The sequence below is a fragment of the Gracilinanus agilis genome, chromosome 1 (genome assembly GCF_016433145.1).
Source record: "Gracilinanus agilis isolate LMUSP501 chromosome 1, AgileGrace, whole genome shotgun sequence".
Taxonomy (NCBI): Eukaryota; Metazoa; Chordata; class Mammalia; order Didelphimorphia; family Didelphidae; genus Gracilinanus; species Gracilinanus agilis.
In genome coordinates, this window is record NC_058130.1 from 8,513,975 (window position 1) to 8,534,954 (window position 20,980).

The window sequence follows — 20,980 nt, forward strand, 5'->3', positions numbered from 1 at the left end:
AGGGAGGGAGGGAGGGAAGGAAGGAAGGAAGGAAGGAAGGAAGGAAGGAAGGAAGGAAGGAAGGAAGGAAGGAAGGAAGGAAGGAAGAGGCAATGGGGCAAAATTAAGCAAAAAAACAACCTAAAAAAAAATCTAGTTTCATGCATCGTTCCACTCTTGTGGACTTTGACCTCTGCAAAGGCGCGGGAGCATGGCGAAGGGTCTCCCATCTGCTCTTTGGGGCCACGCATTTTCTTTAATCAGTTGTCCATGCTCACAGGGCTGAGGGGAAAGCATAGAGATGGAAGAAGAGAGCCCGTGTTCTAGAGCTCTTTCCGTTTGGCTATGGCATGAAGGCTAGTCTAAGGAGCCACTCAGAAATACCCTTCCCAGGCTTCCGGGGCCCCTGCCTAGGTGCCAGGAGCACGAGGGGGCAGGAAGATCAGAAAGGAACTGGGTGAGGACAGACAGCTAAGGACTGATTGGAAAAGACTTCATTTCGGCCTCTGTGATTAAAGGGAAGGACAGTCGATTGGGCGGCCGTTGATAGAAGTAGATTCTCATTGTCTGTGGCTTGCCTATTTCTGAATACGAGGGCTAAAAGGGGCTGAAAGAGCCAGGGAGCCTGACTTTCCGAGAGGGGGCTACTCGGGAAGCTTTCTCTGACAGCGCTCTTGCATTAGGAAGTCATTGCTATGGTAACCTGAAGCTCTGGATGCCCATGTTGCTAGGCAATGGAATGCTGTAGGCTTAAGTGAGCACTCCAGCCCACAGAAATCGATAGGGTTCGCGTCTAGGCCTATTGCAGGACATCAGTTTATTATTTTATTTTAGGGGGAAAATAGCAGTGGCTCCCAGGGGGATTAACACAGGGCTGTTTGGATGCAGGCGGAGGGGAGAGGACGATAAAAGGAAAGCAAAAACCGACGAGGTCAAATGAAAAGAGGAAAAACTTAATAAATAATTGACAAGGACAGCAGAAGCCTTTGTTAATGAAAAGCATTATTGGAAGGGACTTAGAAGGGGGGAAACAACCTCACCTGACTGGGCCTGTGGAACAACACGTTGGAAAGAGAGAGGTTTAAAAGTGGAAAGAAGGCTCGGGACGCCATTTTTAATATTAGCCCAACGGGTGTCTCATTTGGGGGCTGGATGCAGGGTGGGGTATTGTTGTTATTGTATCTTTGGGGGCCAGCAGAGGAAGGGGAGTGGGTCGTTCTGTTCTCTTTTAGCCACTAAAGAAACGTGTTCCCAAAGTAGAAGCAAATAAGACTCTCGTGCTAGAAATGTGTCCAAAAGGAAGGACCAGCTCAGGCTCTTTCTTTTGTGCATTTGTGCATCTCTAGCCGATTCTCGAGGGCTTTGGGACCTGGTTGTTGGCTTTTTGTCCTCAGCTCTTCTTCACACAAGTGGCCAGAAGATGCTGCACTTCTTGTGGGGGCTCGGGTTCAGATGACAGAAGTTTATTCACCATTTTCTTAGGTTTTTGGATAACCGATCGATCCAGAAACCGTCAGTAAGCACTCTCCCTGTTCTAGGATAGAGAGACCAAAGCAGAAATGACCTGAGAGGTCCAAGAAAGCCTTCCTCGGTGTTGGGTGCTTAAGCTGAGTTTTTGGAAGGAAACTAAAGATTTTAGGAGCCTGAGATAGGAAGGGGGAGCCTATTCCAGGTGAGGGGTCCAGCCAGGGCAAAGGCATAACAGTGGGAGATGGAGAAGCACATGGGCCAGCCTGGGCAGGGTACAGTCCCTCAGTGAGATTCCAACTTCTTTCTCTTCTAACACATTCTACACTCAAGCATTGATTTGAAAATGACTCAGAAAGTGTGGAAAAGCCCTTGTTGGGAGAAGGGAGTCCTCTGGCCTGCCCTGGGGCCTCTGTCCTAGGGAAGATGCCCAAGAAGCAGTTCAAGCCCTTGACAGTTGTGTGCCAAAGGAGCCACCTCTTCTCTCCTCTTTCCCAGGAGAGGGAATACTGTGCCCGGCCAAGACTGGACATTATTCAGCCCCTTCCCGAGACCTGTGAAGAGATCTCTTCGGACGCCCTCACAGTGAGAGGTTTTCAGGAGAATGAGTGTCGAGACTACCACCTGGGTGAGAAACCACGGAGTCTGGCTTTCTGATTCCTGGCACCGTGGCCGCTTCTCCCTCTTCTCCCTCCTGTCCTTCAGGCTTTCTCCTTGTAAAAATCTTCTTCCCCAGAAATTGAAATGTGCAGATTTATGTTTGTGTGTGTGTGTGTGGGGGGGGGATGTGATATGTGGGTGAATGTGTGTGTACATCTGTACCCAAGTGGACACACACAGACACATGTACCAGACCGTCCATTTGGTGTGGACTTTACTCAGCCATTTCTACCCATATGGTCACGTCCCTGGCATTCAGAGCAGTCATAGGTCACAGTGGGAAGAGCCCTGGGCTAAGAGTCCAAAGGTCCGAGTTCAAATTCTGGTTCTGCCCACTAAGCAGTTTATGACCGATGGTATGAGCCACATCTCTTGAGGCTCGGTTCCCTGATCTCTAAAATGAAAGAAGTCTTTAGTGACAGTCTAGCCCAGCGTGATTGTTAGACCAAAATGGCCCCATGTTTGGGAAGCGCCAAGGAGCCATTAAGCTTCCCGTGGTGAGCAGCCCCTATGAGTAATCCACAAGGAAACCACCTTCTGTTATCTCTTCTCTGCCTTTGAAGCATTTGTCCCTAATAGGAGCTTCATAGAGAGGGCCCGAATAGAACTAAACTGAAGTGTCTAATTTATATTTGTTTCTAAACAGGGACAGAGAATCACGGCTGTCACAGCAGCCTGGGGGAGGTCATTGTGTTGATTACCAAAAAGCGGGTGAAATCCCTGCTAAGTTCTGGGCACCTGAAACAGGCACAGAATGCCCACATCTGGGTGGCTGGCCCAGCAGAAGAGTGTTAGCTGCCGGCCTGGGGCGTTTCCAGGGCAGATTCTGATGAAGAGGGCCCTTTAAGCCCAGAGGACCAGTGAAAAACAGGAGGGAGGCCCTTTCCCCACCTCATCAAAATCTAAATGTGCTCGTCAGCCCAAGGCCTCCCGGTTCAGTTTTGCTCAAAGCCAACTTTGGCACCTACTTACAACCCCATAGAATTTGGGTTTGATAATTGAATTCCCTATGCAGCCCCAACAGGCCCCATGGTAAACGGCAGCCTGCGTGATGTATCGTGCCCCCGGGGGGTGGCATCTATCACTGGAGCTTTCTATGGCCTTGACCTTGATGGCGAAGGGACGTTTATTGCTGGCTATGCGGCGTAATTGTCCTGTGAAAGTAGAACAGTGTTATAAATGGCCATAAATAAAGTTTATACACGGTAGATGAATCAGAACTCGCAGGGAGGGATGGGGAATTTGGAATACTGTGTTGCAGTTGAAGTCAGAATTTAAATTTATTGGGACGTGGAGCATCTAAAGCCATCTCAGGAGGGAAAGCCGTTGGGGCGGAATCCTGCTTCTCTGCCTGATTCTTTAGACAAAGAGCCCTCCCGTTCATGGCTCTCTCGCTTCCTCTCCTTGTCCGCAGAGTATTCCGAAGGCGAATCGCTCTTTTATATCGTCAGTCCCAGGGATGTTGTTGTGGCCAAGGAACGGGACCAAGATGACCACATCGACTGGCTCCTTGAAAAGAAAAAATATGAAGTAATTTCTGGAAAGCTTATGCTACTTTTTCCAAAACGTGCTTTGTTGGGATTGAAATATTAAATGAGCTCTTAGACCATAAAAAGGAAAGCAGAGTTCTTCACTGAGCACAAGAAGCCCTTCTTTCAGGCCCTCCCTGCAGTGACGGTGATGAATCCTGCCCTTATCTGATAGGCAAACCCACATCCCCAAAATGTAAATTCAGTTATGAGTTCAAAGCACACTAGAGCGTTGTCAGAACAAAATAGGAGAATAATAGCTGACCGCTTTGCACAGGCTTAATTCAGATGAAGCTAAGGGGTTAAGAGAGGTTCTACATTTACAAAAGTAAAGATGCTTTTCTCCACTTTGATAACAGTAAAGGGAATATAATCAATTTCTTCGAAGGGAAATATATAGAGATACGTGTGTATGTGTATACATATAACACGCCAAAATATATACACGTGCTTGGAATCCAATATGTGATTGGAAGGGGAGGCTGGGAATTTTAAAAATTGGAGAATAAAAGTTGTTCACTTATTCCTTCACTTAAATTGCTCCGTAACAACTTTTATATTGTTAACCTCCTAAAGTGATCCACTGGGGATTAATCAAAGGTGTTTACGGAATGGGTCACTTAATGTTTAAAAAAAAAAGGAATAACTTATTTGAGTCATCCATGCTTAGTTCCCATGAGGCTGCACCCAGGAGTAAAAACCTCCCAGTCCAAGAGCCTGCCGTCGATCTCAGTGTTTCTTTTTCCCATTTTGGTGGTCAAGGAACAATTCCATTTCAGAGGTGCCTTTGATTGGCAAAGCCCAAATTTCCCAAATGCCAGGATCCTGGGGGGAGATGGCATCTTTTTCTGATGGAGCTGAGGCGAATGCAGATAGCGGGTGTGCGTGGGGTGAGCCCACCTGGCCAGAAAGACAAAATAGAAGGAAACCGTGAAGGGCCCATTTTCAGGCTGTTCGTGGGGTGGGGGTGGGAGACCAAGTGAAGGCTTTCAAATTAACTAGTATTTTGTAAGATAGACAGGATTTTGATCCCAGTGCAGTGACCCCTGATGCAAACAGAAGCAGGCTTCTTTTTAGCTGACTGCTTTTCTTTCACAATTTAATTTCACAAATATTTGCTCAGCCATGACATTCAAAGTCTTCCAACAAGATCTGAGGAAATCAAAGGGAAGATGCCTTATTTATTTGGTTCAGAACTTTCTGTATCATGCAAAGGAAGTGCAATTCACTTGGCCTCTCTTTTTCCTCCCCCCGTCTGCTCCTGTGCATGTAGGAAGCTCTGCTGGCTGCCGAAATTAGCCAAAGGAATATTAAAAGGCACAAGATTCTGGTGAGTATGAAAACTGTTCTTGGAATCTAGCATTCGCTTTCCGGGGTTTATGGGAGACCCCGCACACTGTGGAGATGACAGTGACTTCAGGCAAGTCGGTCATCTGTGGGGCCGCAAGAATTCATTTCATCGGGACTCGGCTTCTGTGCTTGGCACCTCAGAGGTGCCTAATAGATGCCTGTTGATGGGTGACTGCCAAAAATAACGAGGGAGGGTAGGATCTCTCTGGGGGGTTGTTTGAGAGAGCAGCAAGAGGCCTCTTCTGAGTGATGATTGTGGGGAACCCTTTCTGGGCACGAGGGGGGACCTGGAGAAGATGGGCAAAATCCATTCATTCCAGCGAGATTGCTCCAACGAAGCCCTTTGGAGAATGGGTCTGTTTCCATCTCTCCACAGATGGCAGAGCCACGTTGCCCGAAGGACACCGAGTTCTTCACGGCGTATGCTCTCCTCACATCAGTTTTTTTAAATCGTTTTACATTTTGGAAGTAAAGTAGAGTTTGAAGTCCGGGTCACCTTTGCTAAATTCTTGGTGAAGGTTAAAGGTGGGGGAGCAGAGTGGGACAGGATTGACTCAGAGCTAAAGAGCACCTGAGAGGGGATCACCTCATGCAAGTCTTGGTTTGACAGAGAAGGGAACTGAGGACAAAGCTTGTTGCTCCTCATTGCTCAGCTTAGACACCGACAATAAGGGATTTCCCTCTCTCCCTCCTCCTGTCCCCTTAAATATGCCAATAAAGCTCTAGAAACCATAAGAGGCACCAAGCAGATGAGGAGATACTGGGGGAGAAGGAGCCAGGACTCACTTCTTCCTTCCGCTCTCTTCGAAGTTAGATGGTTTCGCCTCTTCATTTACCACCTATTTTCAGAAAGGAAAAAAGAATGAGGCAGGAGCCCTATTTGAAGGCCGGCCTCCACAGACGAGGGAGGTAACTTGTAGCTCTCCTGAGCAGTGGACCCATTCCCAGATCTCACCCAGCCAGGCCACGGGAATGAAGAATTGCAACAAATCCATGGTAATGGGATACGGATGACCTCCCCGTCAGATGTTAGCCCTCCCATTTCCCAGTTCAAAGCATCTCATTTCCCAGCCAGAGCCGGGATGGAGGAGTCGGCTCACATTTTCTGGACGGGAAGCCGAGGTGCAGAACTTAAAGCAGTTTGTCCAGGGGCAAACCATAGCTTCAGAGGTTAGCTGCCATTCCCAGGTAGAGAGAGAGAATGACCACCTTTTGTCCTTCACATTCATTCATTCCGAAAAACAAACACAACTTCAGGGTGAATCAAACTCAGAAAGCAAGACATGAGTTAAGGAAAAAAGCCTTTTTTCGTGGTTTGTTTGGTTAGTTTTGGGGGATTTTTTTGTTTTTTTTGCCAAGGGGAAGAATACTATGAGTGCTTTGGGTGCACTATACCCAAGAAAGGAGCTGATCTTGGAAATAGTCCGGAGATTTCAGAAATCATCAAGATGGCTAGGGTTAGAACAGGGGGCCTGCAGTCAGGAAGACTTGGGTTCAAATCCTGACTCAAACCCTGATGAACCTTGGGCTGACTACTTGTCATCTGGGCCTCAGTTTCCTCATCTGAAATATGAGGAAGTTGAATAGATGTCTAGCTCTAAATCTGTGATCCCACGCCTCTGCAAACAAGGCCAGAAAATGTAACGTGCCATAACCTCTACATGTGTCCCTCCTTTGAAGCTGTTATGTGGGCTTATGACATTTTTTCATTTCTTTTCATCAGGACATAGGCCTGGCCTACATAAGTCACCTGGTGGAGAAAGGAGAGCACGACATGGCAGCCCGGTAACGACGCTCTCTGTCTCCTTGAGTTTATTTGCACAGCCACCATTGTGGTGGAGGAACAGGAATGGAATAGAAGAGATTTCTTGCATGCACTGATATCTAATCTGATCTCTTAGAGGCTCCAAAAAGTGTGAGAAGGAAACCACTTGGCGAATAAGGACAAGAGCAAAGAAAAGAAGGTTCCTGGGTCAGCCTGTAGCTCCATCTTCACCAAAGAATTATTCTAGTTAGAGGGAAACTCCCCATGATTTGGTGAAATAGTAGCCAAAAACAGTCAGGACCACGGACAGTGGAAGCCCCAAGGAAGCTTGGGTGCTGTAGGCCTCACCTCCATGATGGCTGGTTATTGAGCTTAGGGAGATAATACAAGGGTTGCAAAGGCTATGAGAAGAGCAGTTGGTCTTGACTCTCAGCTCTCTGCCCTTGAAACTACTTTAGAAGCCCTGAAATGACTTGAACCCAAGTTGAGTTTTTCTAAGTCTCCATTCTGTAGATATCTGTGATAGAGTTCTGATTTTCTCAGGCCAGTTCAGTAATAATTTCCAAATGGGGTTGAGAGTCAGGCCTAGAGACGGGAGGTCCTAGGTTCAAATCTGGCCTCAGACACTTCCCAGCTGGGTGACCCTGGGCAAGTCCCTTGACCCCCATTGCCCACCCTCACCACTCTTCTGCCTAGGAGCCAATACACAGAAGTTAAGGGTTTAAAATTTTTTTTTTCCAAATGGCTCCAAGGTGGTTTAAATAAATAACTATAGTTCAGGAGTTACTTAATTGAATTCCTTCAAGTGGACCAGAAAAGTGGACCACATTTTGCATTTTCCCCAAACATAGAAAAATTGAATTAGTAGTACCATTGACAGAGACAGTTTATGTATGTTTATGTATCTGTGTTCATATATAGATTTATGAACCTAAAAAACATTAAAAGTAAGTGAGGGGCAACTAGGGCCTCAGTGAATAGAAGGCAAGGCCTGAAGATAGGAGGTACTAGGTTCAAATCTGGCCTCAGACACTTCCTAACAGTGTGACCCTAGGCAAGTCATTAGCCATATTGCATATCCCTTACTGCTCTTTTGCCTTAGAACCGCTACTTGTATAGATGAGGAATTTTTTTTTAAGTAAATGGATGATGAGAATTGTTTTTTAAACTGGTAAGTACCCTCGTGCATTCTGTGTATATTCTCTCACTCTTTTTTTTCCCTCCCTGAATGGTGTTTTTCATTCTCAGCAAATGTCAGAAAGTTCTTGGGAAAAATGCAGCTCTCTGGGAATATGAAGTTTACAAATTTAAAGAAATTGGACAGCTTAAGGTACGTCCTACTAATTTTTACCTCTCTATCTCGTATGTTACATTTTAATATAAAATTAGAGAAATTCTTTAAGCCTGTAGTCTCTGAATGAGAAACTAGAATCTTCTACATCAGAAACAGAACCCGAGGCTCAGTCTCCAGCCCTGGGACTGGCACCTCTCCACCACACACCTGGTGTTTCTGACACACACTCTTCATGTGACCTAGAGGAGCTACCCGCCTCGGTGTCCAGGCAGATCTCTCAGACCAGAGGTTTCAGAGCCAGAGCTGATCTGCCTTGGTAAAGGCGGTTTCCTGACCAATGAAATCGTGGATCCTGGCCCCACTAAGAGGCTATGGCTAATTTGGTGGGTTCTTCAAGCTTTTTGCTCTACGTGGATCTCCCTGTCTTGTTCTCTGGATCTGTTTAGCAACTTGAAGGAGGCTGGGGCAGCGTTTGCTTTGTGTCTTTTCTGGCTTTGTCTCCTTGCCATGGATGGACTCCCCGTGGCACTGCATTCTGATAGAGGCTGCCTTGGAGAAGAGAAACTGCGTTTAAGCCATCCCTCTAATTGTCCAACACAACTTTCTCACACTTCTGCCCTTTCCTCTGACTAGAGTGATGATGCCTGGGTCCTTGTCCTTCCAAGCTTCTCTCCAGGGGATGTACCTGCCATCAGTGCCCGTGGTCCTGCCTGTCGTGAGTCGGCAGTCATGCCAAACTGCCCGGCTGTGTGTTACCAGGGATGTTTGACTCTCCTCTCTCCAGGCATACAAGAGAAGCATCTTCTACCTGAGCCTGAACCTCTCTGCCCTTGCCCTGCTGCAGGATTGTTGTTGAGGCTGGGCTGGAAGCTGGATTGTTGAAGGCCCTCCTCAGCTTCTTGGCTCTTCTTGGCTCTCTCCTTTTGTAGAGGAAAAACCCGAAAAACAAGCCCTCTGGACTTGAATCCAACCAGAAATGGAAGATGATTGCTGAGAAACAGTGGAAATGCTGGGAGGAAGGTCCACTGGATCTTCAGATTCATGAAATCAGAGAGTCAGAGGTGGTCTCCGATGGAGTAAGACCCCATGGCCTAACCATGTCTAGTCAGTTCAACAGAGAAGGAAGTGTCTCAGGAATGGGATTCTGGAGCCAGAGGAACACTGCCACACCTGAGAAAAGAGGTGATTTCCCACAGAAATTGGTGTTACTGCATCAGGAGCTCCCCAACCACATGAGGGCCAGCAGCAGGGGATGAATATCAGAGTATCGCCTTGTTCTGTCTGAGGAGTGTCAGAAACCATCAAGATGGGAATGAGCTGCTGCCAGCAAGGGCTCGTGAGGACAACAGGAAGGCCCTTTGTGGCTGTGTTGGGGAAAAAGTGCCTGAAACAATGAAGACACAGCTGCAAGTAGATGAGGAAGTAGGAAGAGATGATGGAAACAAGGCGGATCTAATTACTTATTTCACTTTTGTTTTCTCCCCCGAAGAGGATGATCTTTGCAAGAAAAAGGATGAGTAAACCTGGCCAAGAGGCAGTTTGTTCCAAGATCCCTGGGGAGAGGGTGAGAGAGCATCTCTCTGCCCTTGATAAGCCAAGGCACCTCCAGACTGCAGCCCTGGGTCCTGAGCGATCAGGCAGGCATCAAGGACCGCTTCATTGAAAGATCACGAAGAAGAATCAGGGAGGTTGACCCGACTGGCCTAGTCCTCCAGAACATGGAGGAGCATTTCATCCGTGGGTTCTAGAATGAACTGTTGGACTTGGGTTCCTAGTGTACTTCTAGAGCATGTTGTCAGGGACTGGAGATTTGTAAGCTCTGTTTGGACCACATTGGAACCATTGGGCTTCGTCTCAGGATCCTCAGTGCCCGTGGCCCACGGCACGGGTGATAGTCAGTATTTGTGGATCACTTAGTCAGACTGAGTCACCAGGGCAGGAAGATCAGGGAGGACCAAGTGTGGGTACAGGGTGGCCATTGTGCCACATGAGGATGTGCCAAGGGAGTTAGGTTTGGTCCAGAATAGCCTAATCCAGAGCATAACAGGGAAACGATGGCTGTCTTCAAGTCCCCGAGGTTCTGCTTGAGATGAGGAAGACTTGTTCTGGGTGCCGTGAGGGCAGGGCTGGGAGCAGGGAAGGACAGACTTGGGCTCCATATAAGGAAGCCGAATGCCAGTGAAGATCTTCTGTGCAAAAAGTGACATAAGGCAGACAAAGGAGGAAAAGAAGTGCCTTCGATAGATAGAGGGGAAAGCAGGAAACAGGGGGGCAACCGAGAGCTTTACTGGGAACCAGGCTCTGCCCGAGGGCCTAAGAAACTGTCTGCCACTTCCAGTGAATCTGTCCATTGTAGAGGACCTTTTGGAAGAAGGGGATGAAGGCTGCACAAGGTGCAGGGGAGACAGAGCATCTGTTGAGAGAAGCTGTGCTCTCCGCAGTGAGCTCATCACTGGAATATGGGCCTTCTCTTTGGGAAGGACAGGAAAAGGGGAAGACTGAGTGCTTCCAGTGCGATTTCATTAGTAACAAAGGAGCCACATACTGTTGCTCTGAGTCTTTCAATCCTTGGATACATTGGGATAACTCTTGGCAAAGTCCTTTGCTAACCATCAGCCTTTCTTTCCTTTTCCTTAGACTCCCTCCCTTTTCTCCTTCCCTCCTCCCTCCCTTTCTCTCTCTCTCTCTCTCTCTCTGTCTCTCCATCTCTCTGTCTCTGTCTCTGTCTCTGTCTCTATCTCTCTATCTCTCTCTCTTTCTTTCCTCTCTTCTTTCTCTCATGCTTTCTTTCTTCCTCTCTCCTTCCTCCTTTCCCCTCCCCATGCCCTACCCCCCGAAGTTGCTTTCTGTCTATTTAAACCCAGTAATCCTCTAAGGGCATATGAAGATCTTTCCTGAATAATCTGCCAAGTTGCTTTTCCTCAGGGTTGAAGGCCATCTAACAGGTTTTAGAAATGGCTTTCTCGAGGCTCGTGCTAGTGGGAATAGATGCTGGCTTTTATCAGAGTTTTTCCTGGTCTGGTGCCTTTGAGTCATCTAACGTGCTCTGCGGATGAGTCCTCATTTTGGTTCTGGGTACATTTTCCCATGAAATTGGGAAGTACTTATTAATGAGGGAGGGACAGTTCTTTCTTGATATTTGAGTTGAAGAGATGGTTTGTATTGTTTCTGCGTGTGCCATTCAGCAGACTGTAAAATACAGACTATTTTCAGATTTGCTGATGGCCCTCTTCACAGTTACTCTTTTTCAAATGCCGTCTTTGTAGGTGGCCACACAGTGAGAGGATTTAGATTACTTGGTTCCAGCCAGCAGGTTGGATACTTTGCTGGTTTGTCTCCATCCTCACCAAGACACATTATGGAGAGTGTGAAGGAGAGAGCCCCAGCTTTGCAGGATGAGCCTTAGGATTTCTGGGTTTCCTTCTTTTGGCCCCTGGAATCCGCACACAACCACGTGGTTTCCTACTTGATGTTCTGGCGGATCTGGGATGCTGTGAGTGCCAGCCTGTCCCTCCCTGTGTGAGGCCCTCTCGTTGTGTGGGATGCCTGCACGTGTCCTTCCATAGGACACGTGCCGAGCATTTGCCCGTGCGCCCCAGACTTTGCTCTGGCTTTTCCTACGGAGGTGGCGTCCGTGTGTTCCCTCCCTCTGGGACCGGCCCCCTCCATCCCCACTCTCAGGCATCCTTAATGACCTTTTTCACCACCATTCATGTACGTGGTTCGGTGAATAATTGGCTGCTGATGACTTGCACCCCCTCCTTTGAGTCCCAGGAATTCTGACTTTGGAAGTTAGGGAGGAATTCTCATAGAACAAAGAGGATAAAGACTGTAGACGGCCTAGAGAAGGGAATCCCTTGGGCCACTGGCACCAATCATTTTCTCTCGCCATCCAGCTCGCTACAACTGATTCTTCTGGGATCGCAGGCTTCTCGGTAGCTGTCCGGCCAACCCAAGGCCTGGCGCGTTGTCCAAGGTGAAAACGTTTCTGTTTCTGGCCTGGCAGCAGCCGTGTGCGACAGAGGCCAGCCAGACTCAGTGCACACGTGCGCCTCGCCCAAAGGTCCGCCCTGAAGGACTCACCTATTTGCACACCATCTCTGGGTGAGCGGCACACTTTAACACCCCCAAGAGAGCAGTGAATGGGGGTCACGCCCATGTGGGAGTCCCCTGGTGGCCTGAGTTCCAGCCCATCCTCAGCAGTTCTTGGCCACGTCCACCCGGCACCCTCCACTGGACGTACCCCCACCGCCTGGACGCCTCCTCTGTGCCCCCAGGATGGCATTTCTCCATTTGGCACGGGCCAGAGCAGCATCCCAGCCATCCGCCTCTTTCCCTTGTTTCCTGTCTCTCTTGCCCCTTCTGGACAAAGCACTTTTCCTCCCAACAAGTCTGACGTCGGACGCTCATCTTGCTGCTGGCCCCATTCCATGGATCTGGAAAAAGCATAGAGATCTCACGGCTAGTAAGTGCCCGAGGAAGAACTCGGAGGCGCTGCTCCTGCCCTGAGCCGGCCCCCGTCCGCCAGGGGTCTCCATTGCCCTTTGGGTCAGCCCTGACCAGGGGGCTTTGGCAACTGTGCGGCCTCACAAGGGAAATATGGGCCAAAAGGATGTTTGTGACAAAAGCATCTTAGAATCGTGCGGAAGCGCCCGAGTGCCTCTAGCCTGCCCCAGCCGGACCCAACTTCTTGGCCTTCTTCAGTGCCCGCCTCATAACCGCAAGACCGAAGATTCCCCCTAACCGGGTCATCATCATGACAAGAGATGGTCGTCGTTGTAATAATGGGAAAAATTAGATATTCTATAGATATATATTTTAAGGTGTGGTCTCCAGGAATCAATAATTCAGTTTGATTCCGTAATTAAAATAGACCCAAGTCAGGATCGGGTTTAAGGTAGTTTATTTATGATTAGGAAGGTAGAAGATAGGGAAATAGAGAGAGGGAGAGGCTAGTCCAGGCCTGCAGAGGCCTGGACGGAGAGAGAAGGTTAAAAGGCTAAATAAATGAGGCTACAAGCCACAAGGCCTGGCCATCAGGTAGGCTAGAGCCTACTTAAGGTAGAGTCTTGGAAGAATGCCAAGGTAGGCCCAAGGAAGTTAGCCTAAATTACCCACGTGACAATTCCAAGGGGAAGCTGCATGAGGTCTCAGCCAAGATCCTTCGGCACCAAGTTCAAAGCGGGAACCCGTTGGATCACGGAAAATGTAGTTTCAAAGTCCCCCACATGTCCACAGGAAGTTTGTAAAATACTTTTAAATGGGACCCCCAAAATTCCAAATAACACTTTTCCCCCTGAGATCCGGCAAAAAAAAAAGATTGGTCCTTTTTTTTTTTTTTTTTTTTTTTTGGTGGATCTGTAAACATAGTCTACTTCTAAATTGCAGGAATTTGGGGATAAAAGAAAAGGATAAAACTAGCCACATTGACAAAAAGCCAATTTGGGGCAGTCCCCTATTGGCATAAAAGTGTACATTCAAAACACATGCATTCAGCTTATTCAACTCCTCACAGTTAATCAACTGCACCCCAAAGTTCAGTTTTGATCTTCATGGTCCAGTGAAGGCTCTTCAGGCATCTTCATGGTGCCTTCACCAAACAGGTTCGTTGTCTGGATTCTGGGGAGACGGCAAAATCCTTATCCTGAAATTACCCTCAAAAGAATTTAAACTTTGCATTATAGATTATAAAACATACATTTCCTTCTAAGAATTATACGTCGTCCACACGGTTTCCTGGGGCAGCAGGGAGGCTGGGCTCTGGAGGGGTCCCCCATCTCTTCCCAGGCAATGCCGTTGGCCCGGTGTCCGCCACAGATGGTCCAGCCAGGGACGTCTGTGGAAACTCCTCAGGAGGACTCGGCGGCCCTTCTCCGTGCTCGCTGCCGAGGCTTCCCCAGCCAAGAAGGTAAAAGTAGGCTGTGTGAGGCGCCTGCTCTGAGCCGTTTCCTTTCTCTTGCATCCTCCAGGCGATCAGCCCGTATTTGCCGAGGGGGGATCCCGTCCTGAAGCCTCTCATCTATGAAATGATCCTCCACGAGTTTTTGGAGAGTGACTACGAGGTACCCGACTCCCGCTTCCTAGTTTCCCTTCTAAAACGGAAGGTCCGAGTGTCCAGGGAACGATGCTGCCCCCTCCTTTGTGTCTCGGTTGTCTCTGCGTCTGCAGCCCGGGGGCGAGCCCGAGCCGAACTGAGAAGCTCCGCCACGTCCTGGAGAGCTCAGGGCTTCCTGGCTCAGCCGGACTTTCCTCCTCTTCGAAGGCTCCCCAGGCAGCCAGGTTAAGGCCAGCCCTTGGGGCCGTCCCCGACTTAGGAGGCAGAACTGCAGGGTGGAGCAGGGATGGCGCGGGCCTCTGGGGAGCTCCTGCTCACCTGAGCTGTACTGCAGCCCGTGGAGAATGTAATAAGGAAAAATGAGATATTAATTAGATATATATTTAAGGTGTGGTCGCCAGGAATCAATCAGATCTAGATTGATTCCATAATTAAAATAGACGCAAGTCAGGATGGGTTTTATGGTAGTTTATTTACAATTAGGAAGGTTGAAGGTAAGAAGAGAGAGAAACTCTGATGTGGACCAGCGGAGGTCCGGACCGAATGAGAATTAAAAGATTAATTAAATAGGCTACACCCCGCAAGGCCTTAGCAATCAGAGAGGTAAAGGCCTACTTAAGGTAGAGAGTCTGGAAACGCCCAGGTAGGCCAAGGAAGTCAGCCTTGACCCACAGGACCATTCAGAGTGGAAGCTGCCTGAGGTCTCCCCCAGATCCTTCAGCACCAAGTTCAGAGCGGGAACTGCCTCCACAGGAAGTAACCAACTTACTTAAAGAGATAGTGTCACTTCCCGTGGGTCCACCTCTAATTCAAATGGACAAATGGCAGCCTCTACACTGATTTGGACTGCCCAAAGGGCAGGCCCTTGTTCTTGACTTGTTACTTATTGTCACGTGGGGGTCACTCAACTCCTCCCCACTCAGGAAGGTGGGGATGACATTATCTCTGGTGGCGAGAGTTTTAACTATGAATGGGCTTGAGCTAATTCTGTTTACACAAGCCGGATCCACATTCCTAGAGGAAGAGATCCCATTTGGAGGGAAGAGTCCAGGGCCGTCCGGTCCAGACACTGGGCAGGGAGGACAAAGCATGAACTCCAATGTCGGGCAGGAAATCCGGCCGGTGCCGGCTGCTGTCCCCTTCTGGACACAGAATGGCGGGTGTGAGGTCAGGAGAGCTAAGCGAGGCTCACTGCGGACGGTGGCGGCCCTCCGAGAGGCCCGGCCGCCTTCGTGCCGTCCCCAGAGGCTCCAGACCGCTCCGTGGCCTGTTTCCCTGCTGAGGGGCTTGTGGAGCCTCCGAGGGCAGGAGGGTGCTGGGAGGCTCCTGGGGAAAGCCAAGCCAGCGTTCAGAACTGACCCCTTTAGCTCTGGCGGGAGCATTTTGTGTGGCCATTGTGAAGCTCAGTGGTCAGGGATGAGCCTGAAGCCAAGGGCCAGGGAGGCCCTGAAGGCCAGGGGGTGGGTTTTGTATTGGAGCCTGAAGGGAGTCCAGGGAGCCTCTGGAGGTGACGTGCCTGCACCTGGGCCTGCTGAGTGGAGTATGGGCTGGAGTGGGGAGAGAGCTGTGGCCGGAGACCCCCCAGCAGTCCATCACCTTAGTCCGGGGGTGAGGCGACGAGGGCCACTGCACCCGGGGCCGGCCGGGCTCTTCTCGGGCCCCTCGTCCAAGGACGGGCCGTGTCCACTGGCGCCCTGCCCTTCCTGCCTCCTTCACTGCCCCTTTTGGAAGCCTCCCCAGACCCTCCACCTTACAATTTCTGTGTCCATAAAACATGGCCTCGTCTGGGCCCAGCTTTCTGCCGGAAAAGCTGAGGCTGCCCTGGTGACTTCTGTCCACCCTGTCTGTCCTCTGTGCCCTGGGGCTGAGAGTGCTGGAGGGGCCACCAGACACCGGTCAGTCCAGGGCTGACCCCCGTCGGGGCATCACAGCCTTGGTGTTGTCTGCGGCTGCTCCCGGAGCCCCCCACAGGTCCTTTCCCAGACAGGGTCCTTCTCGCCCTGGCCCAGCCCCGAGGCACGGCGGAGGCGTTACAGATTCCAGCCGGGTGGGCTTTGCTTGGCCCAGGGAAAAAGCAGGCCCCTCCCGGCCCTCCTCTGAGCCTCTGGAGGTGGCCCCAGCAGGGACAATGCCCGGTGTGGCCCTCAGGGACAGTCCAGATGCCACGTGCGGCCCTGCCAGCGCCCGGACCTGGGGTCAAGCTGCCAGCAAAGGCTGGTTAGGAGCCTCCCCGAGCCTCCCTTCTTCTCTCATAGGGCTTTGCGACGCTGATCCGAGAGTGGCCCGGGGACCTCTACAACAACTCGGTCATCGTCCAGGCTGTCCGGGACCACCTCAAGAAGGACCCCCACAACACGACGTTGCTCCGGACACTGGCCGAGCTGTGAGCGTCGCCCGCGCCGCCCTTCCGTCCCTCCTCCTCCTCCCCCAGCAGATCACTGCGTGTTTCTCTCCTTGCCGTCTCTCACGGACGTGGATCGATTCCGGCCGCCTCCCGTTTTCTCTGCCCGTTTTTAGTCCTCTGCAGACCAGCCTCGGTTTGCTGGAGGAAAACGGCGCCCCAGGCAGTGCCTCACAGAGCCGTCGTGCTCGGCTTGGGGCTCCCCGAAAGTGTTCACACGGGGTTTGTGAAGGCCCCGTCTTTGGTCAGCGCAGAGGCCACTTAGGCCAGCCTCATTTTACCAGTGTAGATGTCAGGTCCAAGGCCGGCGGTCCTGACCACCGGCCAGTTCTCTCCTCCCTCTTCGTTCTGTGTCCTGCTGCCAGGCGGCTTCTGAGCAGCGCCGGGTGCCTCGGGGGGTCCCCTTATTTGAAAGTAGAACTTGGGATGCCCCCAAAACCAGGTTACCCCCCCAAAGCCGGGTAACCCCCATCTTGCCGGTCTCCTCTTCATCTCTTGCAGAGGAGCCCATGTCCCCCACATCCCCCACATCCCCCACGTCCCCAGCTGCTTCTCGGGCTTGTCCGAGGGGAGGGTGCCCAGACATGGGGGTCTCCAGCTCCCCACAGCTGCACTTGTTAGCGTCTCCCCAGGCCCCTTCTGCCCCTGCCTCGGGTCTGTCCCCCTCCACGGCCAGGGGAACCCCCTCTCCGGGCCTGCCCCCTCCTGGCTGGGGCTGAGCGGCCGCCCGGCCTTCCCTCCTCAGGTACACGTACGACAAGAGCTACGGCCAGGCGCTGCAGATCTACCTGACGCTGCGCCACAAGGACGTCTTCCAGCTCATCCACAAGCACGATCTCTTCAGCGCCATCCAGGATAAGATTGTGCTGCTCATGGACTTCGATTCCGAGGTACGCCGGCACCCTGAGGCGCACCCCTTCCCCCAGAGGTCGCCCCGTTTTATGTGGGGGCACCTCACCTTGTCGGGGCTCTCTTCTCCAGAGGAGGCTGCCCTGCTATTTAGAGGAAGTGAGTGGAGGGAGACCCCCTTCGGTCCCCTCCTCTCAGCCCCTGCCCATGCCTGGGCAGCGAGGAGAGTCTGGGGCCCGAGTGGAAATTCTGCCTCAGCCCCTTTCTAACTACGTGACCCCGAGCTATGAGCTTCACCCCCCTCTGCCTCAGTTTCCTCAACCACAAAATGGGGGTGATAATAGTAGCCACGGCCTGCCAGTGTTACTGGGGGGCTCAGCGGAGATGGTGCCCGTGAAGGGCTTGGCACAGGCCTGGCTAGGAGGTGCCGGTGATGCCTCGATGATCAGGGAGCAGTCAGAGTCCCGGCCAGGCGAGGCGAGCGGAGACCCGCCTGGCGCCTCTCGGACCCGCCTGGCGCCTCTCAGACCCACCGGAGCCTTTTTTGGTCGTCTTCCTTTTCCGGCAGACTCGGGGGGAACCTTTCCTCCGGGCTGCCCGCTGACGCGTCTCTCTGTTTCAGAAAGCCGTGGACATGCTTCTGGACAACGAAGACAAGATTTCCGTGAGTGTCATTTGCCTGTTGGGCGCCCCGGAGCCGGGGGGGGCACTCGCAGCCCTTCACGCACACCCGCCCGTCACTGCTCGTGTTCTTACGTCCGTGTCCTTGTTTTTCTTCAGATAAAAAAAGTCGTGGAAGAACTGGAAGACAGGCCTGAGCTGCAGCATGTGGTGAGCCCCCTCCCCGCGCTTCCCTCCCCCACTGTGTGGCACTTGTTCTCTAGCCGATGACTTGACCCTTAGCACCGACTTCCTGACCATTCTGACTCCCGCTGACGGGGGACGGCCTTCGAGCAGGGGGGTGCCAGCGTCTCCTGGGGGTGCTCAGAGCAGTTTCTCTCCAGCCTTCCTGCATTCAGGCAATGGGACCATCCCAACCGCTGGAAATCGGGGTCCTGCTGGCTCCTGGCCTTTTAGCAGAGTCCAGTGACCTGCTCTTGGGCCAGATTTTGTTGGGAGGCAGGAAAAGGGTGGCAAGCCTGGAGGAGAGCCTGTCACAGAGGTTTGCCCAGGGCCACCGCCTGCTAACAAAGCAAATGCTACCCCCAGCCCAGGGGAGCCCCCCCAGAGCATCTCCACCACCAACCTGGACTAGGGAGAAGCATCCCAGGCAGTGCTTTCCAGACCTTCTCCCCAGCTGTCTAAAGCCTTCCATGGGGACAGAACTGAGTGGGGGGCCTCTCCCATGGCACAAAGGACAGTGAGAGAACAAAGCTCACAGATCAGAGTCTAGTCTAGTCACAGGTCAGAGGCCAGAAGGGAAGGCTGGGGCCAGCTAGTGCAGCCCCCTCACTTTTCAGAGGAAGAAACAGATTTTTGGCCAAGTGTAATGACTCACCCAGGGCCACCCCGCTATTAAGGGTTGGAAGCAGGATTTGAACCCAGAATTTCTGAGCCCAAGTTCAGCACTCAAACTTCCCACTCTGAATGAAAAACCTTCTCATTGCTCTCTGTGACCAGGCTAGCCCCTTGGGACACCCATTTTTTCTTTTTCCTTTTCATGCCTTTTATTTTATTTATTTATTTGATCTTTATTTTGAATATTTTCTCATTTTATGTTCTTTCCCTCTCCCCCAAACTCCCTACTAACCCCCCTTAGCTGACGCACAGTTCCACTGGGTTTTACATGTATCATTGATTAAGACCTAATTCCATATTATTGATAGTTGGACTAGAGTTATCGTTTAGTGTCTACATCCCCAATAATATCCCCATCGGCCCATGTGTTCAAGCAGTTGTTTTTCTTCTATTTCTCCTCCCACAGTTCTTCCTCTGAATGTGTCTAGTTTTCTTTCTCCCAAGTCCCTCAGCCTTGCTCTGGGTCATTGCATTGCTTCTATTAGCAAAGTCAGTTACATTCGATTGTGCTACAATGTATCCGTCTCTGTGTACAATGTTCTGGTTCTGCTCCTTTCACTCTGCATCAGTTCCTGGAGGTCTTTCCAGTTCACGTAGAATTCCTCCAGTTCATCATTCCTTTTAGCACAATAGTATTCCAACCCCAACAGATATCACAATTTGTTCAGCCATTTCCCAATTGAAGGGCATTCTCTCATTTTCCAATTTTTTGCCACCATAAAGAGCGTGGCTATAAATATTTTTGTATAAGTCTTTTTCCTTATTATCTCTTTGGAGTATAATCCAAGCAGTGCTATGGCTGGATCAAAAGGCAGAAAGTCTTTTAAAGCCCTTTGGGCATAGTTCCAAATTGCCATCCAGAATGGTTGGATCAGTTCACAATTCCACCAGTAATGCATTAATGTCCCAATTTTGCTACATCCCCTCCAAAATTCATTTCTCCCCTGCTGTCATTTTAGCCAATCTGCTAGGTGTGAGGTGGTACCTCAGAGTTGTTTTGATTTGCATTTCTCTAATTATTACAGATTTAGAATAGTTTCTCATGTGCTTATTGATAGTTTTGATTTATCTGAGAATTGCTTATTCATGTCTCTTGCCCATTTATCAATTGGGGAATGGCTTGATTTTTTTTTTATACAATTGATTTAGCTCCTTGTATATTTGAGTAATTCAACCTCTGTTAGAATTTTTTCTTATAAAGATTTTTTCCCATTTTGTTGTTTCCCTTTTAATTTTGGTAGCCTTAGTTTTGTCTGTACAAAAACTTTTTAGTTTAATGTAGTCAAAATTATTTATTTTACATTTTGTAATTTTTTCTAACTCTTGCTTGGTTTTAAAATCTTTCCTTTCCCAGAGATCTGATAGGTATACTAGTCTGTGCTCACCTAATTTACTTATAGTTTCCTTCTTGGGAAACTCATTTTCTCTGACTGAATTTGTAATAGAACTCCTTGGGCAGTGGGAGAACCAGAGATGCCTGGATTCCCCATTTCCTTCCTTTAATCCTGATAACTCTCCTGTTCCTTTCAGTATTTGCACAAACTTTTCAAAAGAGATCATCACAAGGGCCAGCGCTTCCATGAGAAGCAGATCAGCCTGTATGCCGAGTACGATCGCCCCAACCTGCTCCCGTTTCTCCGAGACAGCACCCACTGCCCCCTGGAGAAGGTGAGCCCTGAGCCCCTGAAGGGAGTGGGCTAACATGGGACTCGGGGCCACGGCCTCAAGCTGAGGGAGCCGAGAGCGTCTAGGGGCCTGAGATGAAGACCTGGGGAGAAACGGACCTAGCAATGAGGAAACTGAGTCAGGCTCCAAATCAGAATCCCAAGTCAGGAGGCTGGAGTGCAGCATTGTTTGCTCAGCCAGAAACAGCCTTTTGGAAAGTCCTTCCTTCCTCTGTCCTTCCCTCCCTGCCTCCCTGCCTATCTTCCTTCTTCCCTGTCCTGTGCCCCGGGTCCAGATCATTGAACACTCCACCCTGCCTGGCACTGCCTTTTCCCCTGGGTTGATGCTTCTGTCTCTGGCTATTCAGGACTTTTGTCTGTTGGAGTTCTCCTCTGAGCTGGCTGAGTACTGTCATACTAGGCCTCTCCCTCCCTCCTTCCCTCCCTCC

General features: G+C 50.5%; 1 protein-coding gene across 1 annotated transcript in view; it reads left to right on the forward strand.

The window, feature by feature from the left end:
- Positions 1-20,980, forward strand: part of VPS41 (VPS41 subunit of HOPS complex) — a 164,958-nt gene that overhangs the window by 114,680 nt on the left and 29,298 nt on the right. Inside the window, exons 11-21 of the mRNA XM_044675398.1 lie at positions 1,945-2,074; positions 3,521-3,636; positions 4,909-4,965; positions 6,709-6,770; positions 7,999-8,080; positions 14,014-14,106; positions 16,355-16,482; positions 17,246-17,390; positions 17,972-18,013; positions 18,130-18,180; positions 20,398-20,535. Of these exons, the coding sequence (XP_044531333.1) occupies positions 1,945-2,074; positions 3,521-3,636; positions 4,909-4,965; positions 6,709-6,770; positions 7,999-8,080; positions 14,014-14,106; positions 16,355-16,482; positions 17,246-17,390; positions 17,972-18,013; positions 18,130-18,180; positions 20,398-20,535 (1,044 nt within the window). The remainder of the gene's footprint in view (positions 1-1,944; positions 2,075-3,520; positions 3,637-4,908; positions 4,966-6,708; positions 6,771-7,998; positions 8,081-14,013; positions 14,107-16,354; positions 16,483-17,245; positions 17,391-17,971; positions 18,014-18,129; positions 18,181-20,397; positions 20,536-20,980) is intronic.